At 34.4% G+C, this 15,000-nt stretch overlaps 1 protein-coding gene across 18 annotated transcripts in view; it reads right to left on the reverse strand.

Annotated features, from left to right (window-relative positions):
• Zir (dedicator of cytokinesis) overlaps positions 1-15,000 on the reverse strand; it is a 58,805-nt gene that overhangs the window by 8,580 nt on the left and 35,225 nt on the right. For 10 of the 18 annotated variants that reach the window (XM_086541165.1, XM_086541157.1, XM_043027012.2 and 7 more), the window contains 14 exons: positions 12,177-12,366; positions 8,382-8,575; positions 7,343-7,477; positions 6,873-7,025; positions 6,218-6,376; positions 5,749-5,854; positions 4,339-4,560; positions 4,102-4,211; positions 2,787-3,053; positions 2,461-2,641; positions 2,181-2,326; positions 854-970; positions 473-609; positions 1-130 (listed from right to left, as the gene is read on the reverse strand). The exon at positions 1-130 is cut by the window's left edge and continues 14 nt beyond it. In XM_086541165.1, coding sequence (XP_086397291.1) covers positions 1-130; positions 473-609; positions 854-970; positions 2,181-2,326; positions 2,461-2,641; positions 2,787-3,053; positions 4,102-4,211; positions 4,339-4,560; positions 5,749-5,854; positions 6,218-6,376; positions 6,873-7,025; positions 7,343-7,477; positions 8,382-8,575; positions 12,177-12,366 — 2,247 coding nt within the window. The remainder of the gene's footprint in view (positions 131-472; positions 610-853; positions 971-2,180; positions 2,327-2,460; positions 2,642-2,786; positions 3,054-4,101; positions 4,212-4,338; positions 4,561-5,748; positions 5,855-6,217; positions 6,377-6,872; positions 7,026-7,342; positions 7,478-8,381; positions 8,576-12,176; positions 12,367-15,000) is intronic. The other 8 variants (XM_086541167.1, XM_086541164.1, XM_043027023.2 and 5 more) reach the window with 1 other exon arrangement.

Below are 15,000 nucleotides of genomic sequence, written 5' to 3' on the forward strand. Positions count from 1 at the left end.
AAGATGATTGACAGTAATCATTGGTGATAAACCTTCGATAAATCTGTTATAATTCCTCTCCAGCTCCCTATGGTATTCCCTCATGTCGGAGCCAATCAGCGTTTTGTTACGCCGCAGTGCATCGTGACATCTGGGAAAATTATTGGCAAGAAAAACATTGACTAAGCCATTTTCTGTTCATTTTGAGATTCTTGTAATACTTTATTTTGCCTTTATAGCATTTTTATCTATCAGAATAAAAAACAAAAATGTAAAAATACTAAAAATATTTGTATAACTTTTCTTATGTAGACAGTGTCTTTTTATTGTTCTCAATTACAAAAACTTAATCAAATAATATAATCATGTAACTGTTCAACTACTAAACAAACATCCTTCATGAAGCAATTTCATAAATTAACCTGAAAGCATTTGGTTTAGCATCAACATCAAAAAATTAAAAATATCTAGAAGTCTAGCCGTAAAAACTTACTTTTTGGAGAAGTCTTTGAAACAAAGTCGAAGCTTATTTTGAAGTCTGTTAGGGGGCTTCCTGCTGTCAACCAGGTCTGACAGGAAGATGTGGGCAACCTCCATTGGTCCCTGATTCACTGTTGTTCCAATGCACCCCTGTAAAAATACAATGAAGCTTATATATCATTTCCACCTAGATAGGAAATAAAGATGAAATAATTAACATTGAATTCCCTTAACTCTTACAAAAGTAAACTATTGAAGACTAAATATCTCAGTAACATAAATTATTACACACAAATAATCTACATACATTATAACATAATGAAAAGCATCGAGATCTACATGAAATTCTGGATACATGTATAATCAGTATATCATGAAGTCATTCCATTCTTACCTGAAGCACCATCTGTAGAATTTTGTGATCTGGAGGATCTTGGTTGATTGCTGCAGATAATTCCTTTGTTTTCTTCTGTATGTCTTCTATAGCTACCTCTATGGGAGTCAACACCCACTGAAATAGAAGTTAGTATGTATGACTAATGTGTTACAACAATACATCCTATCTCAAAAAATAAAAATCATTGAAAAATATGAAGAAACAAATGAATGTTTACATAATTTTGATAAATGATCTTCACTAATTCCTAAGCCAGATTCAAAGAATGGTATCAGATCTGATCTACCACATCTCGTTATATTCTAAAGCAACCTTTTATGGAAATTACAATAATAATAACAATGATGATAGCAGTAAAAATGTTAGTAAAGATAATAATATTACTAGAAAATAAGAAAATACAAATCTGAGAATTCAAGGACTGGGGTAAACAGGTTAAGTCAGGTCAGCCTACTAATTGACTACTTGCTGACTAACAACTTCTGGAACAATAAAAAAATAATAATAATTATAGTCAACTGTGCATGTCGTTATCATCAATAGGTTAAGATTAGTTTTACTGCATGTTTTATAACTGTTTTATAAATGCCTCTATTTCAAATAAAAATTTTAGCAACTGAAAAATATGAAGACTCTGCTATCCACACCCACAGCAGCAAAGAGAATCACCTCACTTTTAACCTCTTTCATCTTTCCAGTGACTTTGTGGTAAACCAGAAACTCACTTTCTCTGAATTTATCATGGTATATCACTCTCAGGCTTTGTGGGTGGCCTCATGCACTGAACTAGAGTACTGGCTTGGAGGCTTTAATGAATGGCCTAGGGGGATAATGAGCAAGCACCATCCTCTCGGTTCTTTATGAACCAAGACATAGTTCTCTGGGAGAACCAGAGTCAAAAGGGTAAGCAATACATTTGCTCCAAAGTGACTTCTGATACTGTTGCAATGAATCAACTCAATAGCATTTACTTGTAGGAAGCATCTTTTGCATAATACACAAAATCTCTAGACTGTCACAGTATACTTCACGGTAACTAGTGGTTGACTGAACATATTTAGCAAAATCCCATTTTCTGAAACTCAGCCCAAATTTATTAAAAACCATCTGTTCAAACTGAAAAACATAACATGTTGTAAGTGATGAAATTCCAATATTTCAAATCATAATAATCATGACAATAAGATGTTTGATCAAAACTTACCTTTCTTTTCCTCCCATCATTTCCCTTCACTTTCCTCTCTTGCACTATTTGCTATAATGTACATAATTAGAAAAATGATACCATACAAACACTGATGGTAACACCATCAATACAACTTACAGACATTCTGTCAACAACTTGGATCCGTGTCTTGACATAGGGGAACATATGCTGAGTTGTCAGGATGGTCTTCCTCTTATACTGCTCATGAAGCTCTCCGTGTGCTCTCCCATCCGGAGTGAATGGTGTTGAAAAGATGAACCGCTCTGTGGAAAGGAAGATATTTTTATGTGACGAGAGAACACACTTCAAACATGTAACTGGTTCATTATGCCAGAGTAATATATTCAATGGATTTATAAAATCAGTGTATAGCCAAACTGACATGCTAAAGACTTACTTATATTATAATTTTTCTCAAATGAAGTAACTCGATCCCTGTATTCATATTCATCAAAATAAGGCTCAACATAAGTGATCTGAATACAAGCTTTGTCAGAATCTAACTTGGTGGCATCAACTGTGTTGCTGTCCTTTATCATCAAAATGTTTTCAGCACCAAAACGATCAGTGTAAAAGGCCTGCAAAAAATAAAACGTCAAGAGTACCAGCACCAAAACTATTTATTTTCAAGTATTTTAGTAAATCACAATTTCAGTATTTTCAGGCATCAAAGAGAGAGCCTTCATTATCATACTCAGATTAACAAATAAAATCTTCCAGTACCTCTAATCTGTGAGAAATTTCAGGTAGCTTAGTAAGCATTGGTTCCTTGTAAATGAACTCTTCCCCATCAAGATCACCAAACTTGGATCCATAGAATCCTACTCTGAAGTATGTTCCAAATATTCTTCTTCCCTCCAGAGCATCAATCTTTGAGAAAGCATCATGAAGTTTGGAGTAGATGTTGATCAGTTTCTTCCAATCTCTGTTCTTTTCAGCTATGGGAGTTAGAATCTTGTAGACCTCATTCAGGCATTCAAACACGCCAGCCTGAAATCATTTTTATATGCATAATACTAATATATAACGATCCTTTCTGTATAGGAGTTTAGTAGGAATTAACAAGTGTCACATATGAATCACATATGAACCATTGCCATCTCAAATCTTGTAATTTTTGGTGAATCTCTTTTACCCAAAAAGTTCTAACAGAGAATTGAATTGAAATAATACTCTTTAAGACAACATAAAGAAAAATAATGAATGCACATTGCCATATGCAACAAACTGCCTACTTCAAGTGAAGGATTCATGCTGAATGAGTTGTTTACAGTACAATGATGGAAAAAGCAGGAAAATATAGTAAAACACCAAAGGCATTTTCATGTTGTTGTTTTCTCTTGTTGTTTGTTTGCTTTTCTGTAGCATGCATCCTTAACTAAGCTCTGTTGAAGTCACCTTTTACAGGTATGCATAAGTATGTTTTTGTGTGAGCTATACATGTGTGAATCTGCTGTACGAAAATGGAACAGGAATGGCATTTTTTACTGTACACCCCTATGCAGACATGTATACTACAAAGACTTCATTTACTGTAGTTCCAAATCTAGTCTAGCATCCTACTCATACCCTCTCTTCATTGGCATGTTTTGGACACAGTTGTCACCTCACAATATTGGGCTACTCACACCCATCCTCATAAGAATTTTACTTATGTTTGTGTAAAGAGTAACTGCACAATGAAGGGGTATTGTTGTGTAAATCATGTTATCTTTACAATATTTCAATTTTCAAGATTTCAATTAAATGTACTATGCAAATTTTTACTTTGTGACAAGGGATTAATTGTATTCTAGAAAATTAGACTTTGACTGATTAGACAGGTTTTAGACATGTTAACCCTCTCTGGACGGGTGGTACAGTACTGTACCGCTCATTCAAAAGCCCAGTGGCCGGGCGGCACAGTATTGTGCCAGCCATTTAATTGATTTAGGCCTAATAATTCGAACGCCCCGGCATTGAGACATTCAAGGCTAGAATGCCCCCGTCGTGAATGGGTTAAGCTTCAATGTTTGCCATCAATTAATATTTTCCTTACCTGCTGCAAAGATGAGCTTGCTTGTTCTAAAAGACCAACCAATCCATTTTCTGTGAAGTATTTTCCTGTGCATATACCTTCTTCATCTGGGCTTAAGACATCATCAGACACTGTAAAAGAAAATAATGAAGTAAATACTTTTTGCTCAAGACAGACTATTTATCCATATATCAAATGATATCTAATATTATCCTCTAAACACAAATATCATATCTTACAAGAGCCTTTTATCATTACCTGCACTTTCCTCTAAAACATTTGGTGAGAGTTTACAGAAAGTCACAGCTCCAGTGGGAAGGTGAGGGCAATCTTCTAACATGTACAGGTACTCTGACACAAGAGCTGCACTGTGAACCAGGCACATTGCAGCTTCAGCATGCTGAGCTCTCTCACTGTGCTTCTGAGCCATGCTGGCCAACCAGGTCAAGCGCAGGTCTGGAGAGTTTTGGTACCCTCGAGCTATGAAAAAAACAATTTAACAGTATGAATACAGTTGGTTTAAAAGTTCAAAATATACTACTAACTCACTATATCATCTACTACTACTACTACTACTACTACTACAAGTGCTACTACTACTACTACAAGTGCTACTACTACTACTACTACAAGTGCTACTACTACTACTACAAGTGCTACTACTACTACTACTACAAGTGCTACTACTACTACTACAAGTGCTACTACTACTACTACAAGTGCTACTACTACTACTACTACTACAAGTGCTACTACTACTACTACTACTACAAGTGCTACTACTACTACTACTACTACTACTACTACTACTACTACTACTACAAGTGCTACTACTACTACTACAAGTGCTACTACTACTACTACTACTACAAGTGCTACTACTACTACTACTACTACAAGTGCTACTACTACTACTACTACTACTACTACTACAAGTGCTACTACTTCTACTTCTACTTCTACTTCTACTTCTACTTCTTCTACTCATTGTGCTACTACCACCACCACTACTATTATCTCTACTATTACCTCTATTACCACTACTACCACTACCACAAATATTTCTACTACATATATTACCTCTACTACCACTACTACTTCTACTACTTCTACTACATCTACTACCACTACCTCTACTACACCAACAACAACTACTACTACTACTATTACTACCACATTTACCACTACTACTTCTACTACCATTACCTCTACCACCACTACTACCTCTTACTATGACTACTATTACTATTATTATCATTAGCATGATTGCTATTGCTACTATTATCAATATTACTCATATTACTATTGCCATTATTATTACTACTACAACTTCAACTATAACTACTACTAATACTACTACTACTAATTACTACTACTACTACTACTAATAATAATAATAATAATAATAATAGAAAAAACAGTAATGGCTAAATAATGTTATTGCAATGATAATGATAATAAAAAGAAAATGTGAAGTGGAAACATAACAAATATAGTATAAAATATGTTATCATCATCATTAACATTATTTCTATAATTTTCCATATCATTATCATCATTACAATCATCATCACTATCTTACCACCTTATTGTTCTTGTCATACTACTACTAGCATATATAATACAACTAAAGGATATCACAGTCTAAATAACATCAATGATAATTACCAATTCTATACATCAAGTCCAGCAGCATCTCAGGATCCTCTTGGTATTCTTTCATTTTGACGGTATCAGACAAGATCATGTGTAGGTTGAACACTAGATCACGCACCTGTGGAGTATATATGTTGTTGGAGCAAAACATATGAACAACTGGCTATTCACGGCTACAATGACAGCTAATGTGAAAATTATTTGCATTTTTTCCAACAACCACTCATCCAAAACCATAAAAATATTTCACTAAAGTTCTTATGATGTTGGTGGCCTACTTAGACAAACATCATAAAATGGAACAAAATAATTTAAAAAAGTTAATCATTACATTATCTTAATTACAATGCAGTTGATGATGTTAAGTTCTTATTCCCTGTTAATAATGCAAGAGATCTGAAATAACTTCAAATTAAAAAGGTATTTAATATTTTAGTCCAACCACATTTGCCATGATTAAATTTCCAGAAGAATGCCCAACCTGTTCAGGGAAAGATGTGTCTTGCAGATCAGCATCCTCCTCTGCATAAGTAAGGATTGTCTTTAATGAACGTCTCAGATAAGCCTCATTGAAGGTCTGCGAGGTGCCCACCAATGAACTTAAAGACATAGTCACTTGCATCTTCACTCGAGCAAAGTTCTGTAAAAGGAAAAAAACAACTATATACTCAACAGACAGATCTTAGCTATAAAAAAATGATACATTTGCAGATTTTAAATTTTGATAAAACAAACCATAATTTACAAGATGGCAATAGGTTTTCATTAATCTCACTCATAAATATAATATACATTTTATTCAGAGATTTTATGTGACCTACAACTTATCAACTAATAGGGTTTCAGACTTATTATTCACATTATGCAAAATAAATAAAAATAATGAATCTATCATTCATACTAAAAATTAATAGACACAAGATGTTCATTTTAGTTAGGAGTGAAAAACATTTTTTTTCTGTGTTTTCTCAGAGATGTAGCCTCTTTTAGCTTTTCTAAAATGAAGCACACAAAGTTACAAAGTCACAAACAACAGTAAATCTTGTGAATTTACTGTAATAACATCATAACCATGAAGTAAACCATAATCAACATAGTCAATAAACTTAAGTGCAAAAATAACTCATGATACTTACATTGCCAATTTCAAAATTATGCCTCATGAGTAGGTACAGTGAAGCAGCAGCATGGGATCGTATTGTGCAGATGCACGAGGAGCAGTGCTTCAGAAGCTGCAGGCACAAGTCGGCACATTGCTCTGTTTCCTCATCAAAGAGGAGCCCTGGGAACTATATACCAAAAATTTTGGTGAATCAATATCAAAATGGTGATGAATATGTAAAATAATAAGAACATACTACCATCAATTTATATACAGAAGGTTACTGTGATTCTTTTCACAGCAATTTTTACTAATTGGACATTTTCACTATTGAAAAAAATAAAAAGAGATAATTACAACCCTGATCTTGGGGCCAAGTTTTGTTTGAACTGGCATATTACTTTGCTCAAAAGTTTTACTTCTGTAGTATGCATCACTCTACAAAGAAACTAATATCAGTATAAACTTCCTCTACAGCTCCATTCTTAAACTTCTCTTACCAACCTTGGCAACAAGAGCTCGCTGTGTGTTGAACATATTAGTCAAAGATGCAGTCGACTGGTTTGAGGCGAGAGCATGCAGCAGTACTCTAAATACCACACTCAGCAATCCCTGGAGGTGATCTGCCATTGTGACCACCTGTAAAATATAAGAGAAAGTAAAATATATCTTACTTATATTGTTCTCCTGTATCATACTTTACACTCGGTACAGAGAGTGAAGGAGACTTAGTTTGTTTGATTTTCTTAAAAAAAAAATTGTAGAAAAATATTTCCAGACTGGAAGTACAAGTAAACTCTCAGTGTTAAGTGGTGAGGGTTAGGACATGGTGAAAGAGTGAGTGAGTGAGTGAGTGAGTGAGTGAGTGAGTGAGTGAGTGAGTGAGTGAGTGAGTGAGTGAGTGAGTGAGTGAGTGAGTGAGTGAGTGAGTGAGTGAGTGAGTGAGTGAGTGAGTGAGTGAGTGGAAAAAGTAGAGTAGAGTAGAGTAGAGTGGAGCAGAGTGTTGAGCCGAGTATAATGTAGTGGAGTAGAGTGGAGTGTAATGGAGAGTGGAGTGGAGCATGAAGTAGAGTATGGAGTGGAGTACGGAGTATAGTATAGGGTGGAGTGGAGTATAGGGTGGAGTATAGATTGGAGTGTAGAGAGGAGTGTAGAGTGAAGTGTAGAGTAGAGTGCAGTGTGGAATTTAGAGTGAGGTGTAGAGTAGAGTGGAGTAGAGTGGAGTAGAAATTGGAGTAGAGTGGAGTATAGAGTGCAGTGTAGAGTGTAGTATGGAGTGGAGTACAGAGTGGAGTATAAAGTGGAGTGTAGAGTACAGAGTGGAATTTAGAGTGGAGTGTAGAGTAGGGTGTAGAGTAGAGTGTAGAGTGGAGTATAAAGTGGAGTGTCGAGTGAAGTAGAGTGGAGAGTGGAGAGTGGAAAGTGGTTAGTGGAGAGTGGAGAGTGGATAATTGAGTGTGGAGTGTGGAGTGTGGAGTGTGGAGTGTAGGGTGGAGTGGAGTGGAGTGACGTAAATAGAAACTAATTTCACCAAAATTTTTACCTGTACAATGTTTTCTAAAGTGTCCAGAATTATCATGTTAGCTTCACTCGCCAGATGGCCCTCAACTTGCGATTCCTGTTCCAATTCCTGATGAGTGGACCTTTCTGTATCCTGCTGCTGGTGGCGCCAAGGGAAGGTCTCCTTGCGCCAACGTAGTCGCTCGCCGGTCCCAGAGGGAGATGGCGGGTTGCGCTCTGTCGATTCATTTAACGCCATTGAGAATAGAAGTTGAAAGTGCTTGTGAATTTATTGCACTTTTTAACTTTTTACATTAGCAAAAATTCTATCTCCAAAAGTTTCATTGTCCATAGCATGAATAAATATACAATGAGTGATGGATCCTACAAAAACTGGAATACTGACAAAATATTAGTAGGTGATTATGTTAAATCGTAGGTAATACAAAAGTACCTTTACAGTTACACTAGTTTCTAACAATGTATTACAATGAGGAAGTAATTACATTTCTTCCTGTTAGACATTTTAAGCTAAAACATGATAATCACATCTATATCATGATGATGATTAATAATAACCAAAAATGATAATAAAATCAAGTTTTGAAAATTAGAAACTATCATACTGCATGTATGTAAATTTCACTTTTAATATAAAATTACTTAAACAAATGTACATGCTTCAAAAATATTTACACTCTAGGGTTAATATAATAAAAGTATCAGAGAGGAAAAACAAAAGTGATTAAACACTGAAATTCAATATGGACATTTAATTAGTTTTAATATAATTCCCTACAAATGGTTATTTCCAAATATCAATTTTATGAAGTCTGGAGGGTCTCACTTATTCATAAAGCAATTTGATTTTAGAAATAAAATAGAGAGAAATGGTAATGAAATTGAATATGTTACACATTAACCTGAAACTAATATCTTTACTTGATCTCTTTGTTTTGTTTTTTGGTTTGGGAACTCCTCTACTTGTGGCTAAGGTGGTACCCTTGATTTGGCATTACAAAATTTCTATTCTCATTAACAGGTACAATGAAAGTTAAAAAATGAAAGAACTTACATATTTATGATTCATGCTATAAAAAAGTCATGTTCATACTGGTTACAATATTTTATTTTTACCTTCCTTTGAAACCAAATTTAATGCCTTTACCATAATCATATAGATATTGGGTGGTAAATAAGTGTGTGCTTAACTGTTAGAAGTTGGATTCATCCAGATCTTGAAATCTTTCATTCTCATTCATACTTTTCTCAAATCTTATCAAAGTAGCAATCATAAAATACTCAGTTGTTAACAAGACACAGTTCAAGACTTCACTTTTCAAACAATCATTTTGATCCTTTATGATGGATCATAATTTGTGTATCCATTTTAGTATCTGAATAATCAGGTTCTAGCATCAAATCTGAACAAAAAGAATAACCATCTCTAATCCAGCACACATGCAAAAAGCTCCTTCATTTTTTTATTTCATCTCATTCTCAGTGCTTTAAATTTCTGAAAATAGACACCATGCAAATGGACTGTTTGCTTACTGTCATGAACATAAGCATATATTTCTTAAGCAATGCTTGATTATTCTTATAACACCTAAATGTTTGTGGATCAGATGGATAGACTGAATACCAAGTTAAAGAATATTTACTTTTAAGAAAAGCAAAACTGAAAGATGCATCACTATTTTGTTAATGTGACTTTTCATATATCTAGGGTATGGATTTTCACAAACAATCACAAAACTAAATAGTCCTAATATCCTTATTGTTACATTAAATGGAATGAACAATTTAGAAAAATATTTCAACAACAAAATCATCTGTAACAAGGCAACAGTCCTTCAGAAGGCTAACCAGTAACATTCATGACTATAAAGCTACCCTCAAAATTGTTTTGAAAAAAGTGTAAAAAAAAAAAAACAATTTGCTTCCTGGTAACAGTGAGATCTAATGAAATGATTGATCATAAAACAACCTGTGGTTCATCATACATAGCAATATTCTTGCACATAAACTAAGCTGGGATACCACCAAGCCGTAATCTTGCTGTCACCAAATATATGATAAAATAGACTTTTGGTACATATGCTTTGAAACGAACTCTCCAAGCAATTTTTACATTCTTATCTTGACTCTCATTTCACTCCCATTCAATCTTACATTCCTGAATAGATCCCCAGTTTATGTTCATGTACAATACCAAAACAGTATCTTACCACTCGGCATAAAAAAAAATAGAGAATTGCTTGTAACTGCGAATGTAGTTACAAATGAGATCCTTTACCTATTACTGATGATTTTCTGTTTACAGAATATTATGACTACAGCCTGTGCCAATTCCAATAAGGCAACAGATACTAGCAACCAATTTCCTAATATGGCCATATCGAGAGCATGAAGTACCAGATTTAGTAAGGGAAAATTACTTCAGTAACTTGTCTGTCGTATCTCCTGCCAAATTGAACAACATCTATGGGCCAACTCAAGTGACAACCTGGATGCATTCTATTCACTAGCACCGTCAGTCTAGCAGCTCTAGTAATTAGATATAGTCTGCAGTGACCTCCTGTATCCAGTGATGCCCCCCTGAGGTTGCTGCGGTAACCCAGGTATAGTCACAAAAAAAGAAAAATGGACAATTCACTGGCTGGTAATCTGCACATATTGCTGAGATATCAAAGAGAGATGATGTGAAACTCGCATTCTGAGAGCCATATAGAGGTGTTTCTCTCTTGCTGTATTCATTAATGAAAAACACACAAAACACTATTTACTCCAAATACATTTTAATCTAGTTTTAAAAATATATTATGCAAAATATTTACTGTTACTTAAATCCCCAAGCCCATATACACACACAGACACACACACAAACACACAAATAGGATTATTTTGTATTTCCTGCAGAAAAATTGTACTATGATACATTTACTAAACCTCTGACATACTTACCTACACTAATAATTTCTGTATACAGAGACATTATAAAAACAAGAACACAAAATAAAATTGATAACATAAAACATACCAAAATTAAGTGCAAACTGTAAATGGTAACAAAACTTTTTGAAATTAAAATGAAAAGTCATTGTAAAATAATCACCAACATGTACAGTTTCTTCACTAAAAAGTTGACATACAAGCATAACTATCCCACAAGTTCTATCATATGCACCACTTTACAGAAGGCCACATTGATTGCAACTCAAGGACATTAAAGGCATTCATAGAAATGAAGCTTTAACTGGATTCTGTTCCAGAAAACCAAGTCATAATTTAAAAAAAACAAGAAAAAGAAAAAAAAAGTGAGAGAAATATTTTAGAAAACAAAGTGTGTATCTGTCTCACTAAAGAAATATTAAAATAAATGAACAAGAATCTGATAAGAGTTCCAGAAAAAAATCATAAAGAAATATAATATGTAAAATGAACATAGAATCTGATAAGGAGTTTAGATAAAACTCAATCACTCCTCTCGGTTTATTTTTTGCAAAATAGAAGTGTGAGGAAAGGCCATACAAGATGCATTCCTTCAGTTCTTTAAAATTGATCCTCTTTAAGAAAAAATGGATATTCCACGTCTTCCAAATTAGGTAAATGTGTCCTAACCTACAACTTCTCTACACTACAAGAAATATTCCTCCAGACCCCAAGCCAGAGAGTGGGGGTTGTGAGAATGTTAGCAGTGCGAGCCATGGAGTTATGTACAACCCCTGGTAAAGTGCACAGGCAGCAGACACAGCCACAACATTGCTGGGTTGAAGGGTTGAGCAGTTGATGGAACGAGTGAGTATCTCACTGATCTGCTGCATGCGACACAAACCTGCTCCCTGGATGTAGAACTGTGATAATCCAACAACATGAGGGGTGTTGGAAGGAGTGTTACCTCGACGCCGGAGCATCATTTCCGACCGTGCAGAATTCTGACCCATGATGGCTTCTTCCAGTCGGCTCTTCATGTCTGCTTTGCAACGTAGACTTGGCCCTCCACCTCGCAAGGAGATCTTCTTTCCCTGTAGAATATATATTGGTTAAGATAACACATGCTTTTTATACCTAGCATATGAACTAACATATAATCATAATTTGGTTAAGAAAAAAAAAAGTAAAAAAAAAGAGCTGAGCATGGGATAAAACAATATGATTATAAAATATGATGTTAAAATTAAGGTGGTGTAATGAGATGCTTCATCCAAAGCTTAGTAACTAATACAAATACTAAATGTCTATTCCAACTGGAATTCTTAACTTTCTTTTATTTACTGGTACACAAAACTCTCATTTCACTCCTTTAAATAAAAACATCATTTTTAGCAACTTGTTGCAGACTCTCTCATTTCATTATTATCTTCTTCATAAGGTATCGCGGTGTGTTATTAGTGGCCAGTAACATCGAAGTAAGTTAATCATTGTTATAATAAAACAAAACAAAGCAAACTATCATTAATCTTGACCGTTAAATCGGGGAAAAAAAAAGGACAAAGATCAAAACCAGTTTCGACCAACCCATAGGCATAAAAAAACAACAACTATAAACCACAAAAAAGTAAGTCCAGTATTACATGTCTTCTCCAAGCTATCCTTTAATTCATAATGTAAATCAAAACACTTGCACAGCCTTTCAAAAATCTATTTCAAGCCCACCATAGATAAAACAGCTGTCCAAGCAGCCCCTGGGTTCAACAAAAACATGTATGTACTTGTCTTCTTAACCCTTTTGTCGTTACTGGCATTAAGGTTTTCTGAAGACATGTATCTCTTCTAAATTCATCATCACCATATGGAAGACAAGGGTTATAAACACTAATATTATCCAAAACAGAATAATCTCGCATTATCTCTGAAGAGGTGGCCTCAAAATTTCACTGCTGCTAATAGACATCTAAGCAATGCAGATTATTCCAACCTAAGGTAACATGTACTCTTATATGCTAGTTCATGCAAGAAGCCATAATAGTTAACTAAAGAAAAATACACACAAGGTCTACAAGGGAATCCTTTACTTATTTCATAAAAAAAGACCTTTACAACTGGTCACAACATTCCTTTTATTAACTATTGGTTGATATTAAAATCTTATTCCCAACTAAGGAAATTATACAAAGATGTAAAGACAGAAAACTTGGAAACCAAAAAATAATATAAGCAGACTAATGATCACATAGTCAGAGACTATTTAACAAGTTTGAATGGTCAATGGATATACTGGGGATTTAATAACTACATTATCAAACAAATACAAGTGTGTAAGTTTATAAATATTGGAAGATAAAAATACGAGAAGCAATACAACTAATACTGATGAAATATCAAGTATGGATTTTCTCATATTAAAAGATTAATTCAAGAAAAAGGAAACAGTTCACCCAGTACAAAACGACTTGTTCTGCAGGAGACACCACTATGAAGTTAGTTCATTCACTCAGCTGAATTTTTGATCTTTACGATGGTTATAAATTTGAATAAAATGGATATACCGATCTCTATTCAGAACATGAATATTCTATGGGTCAACTAGACAGATAGACTCATGAACATTGCATAATGAGGAAATTTGGATGAGAAGACGCTTTGTACACCGTCCCACTTTAAAGTTTACACTAAATTGCTTTTTCAATCTTAATGTGTGGAAGATGTGTAAGAAAAGAAATCGGAGATTTAATAATTCTTACATGATAGTCCCATACAGGTTTAGAGAGCATATAAATTCAAGTTGAGAAGAATCGAGGGCCAATACAGATGTAGATAAATGAAATCACATTAATGATCTCGAATGTTCTGTGTGCTGTACCAATGCGAATTTTAATTGTAGGTTGTGATGTTTAACCTCATGATTCATGGATCTGGAATATGACCCCCATACAACACTACCCTTCCCTCATAACCAGGATTCCCCCTTCAGGTGACTCCAATGCAACCAATACAATTTAGAAGACCTGCACATACACATACACATACACATACACATACACATACACATACACATACACATACACATACACACACACATACACATACACACAGTTAAACACATACACATACATACATACACATATACATACACATACGCATACACATACACATACACATACACATACACATACACATACACATACACATACACATACACATACACATACACATACACATACACATACACATACACATACACATACACATACACATACACATACACACACACACACACATACACATACACATACACATACACATACACATACACATACACATACACATACACATACACATACACATACACATACACATACACATACACATACACATACACATACACATACACATACACATACACATACACATACACATACACATACACATACACATACACATACACATACACATACACATACACATACACATACACATACACATACACATACACATGCACATCCACATACACATACACATATACATACGCATACACATATATTTACATATACACATACACATACACATACATATACACATACACAGACTCATACTCATACTCATACTCATACTCATACTCATACTCATACTCATACACATACGCATACACATACACATACACATACACATACGCATGCACATACACATGCACATACGCATACACATACACATACACA

Source organism: Penaeus japonicus, unplaced genomic scaffold, assembly GCF_977035675.1.
Source record: "Penaeus japonicus unplaced genomic scaffold, GWHDUDI00000001_assembly GWHDUDI00000010, whole genome shotgun sequence".
NCBI classification, from domain to species: domain Eukaryota; kingdom Metazoa; phylum Arthropoda; class Malacostraca; order Decapoda; family Penaeidae; genus Penaeus; species Penaeus japonicus.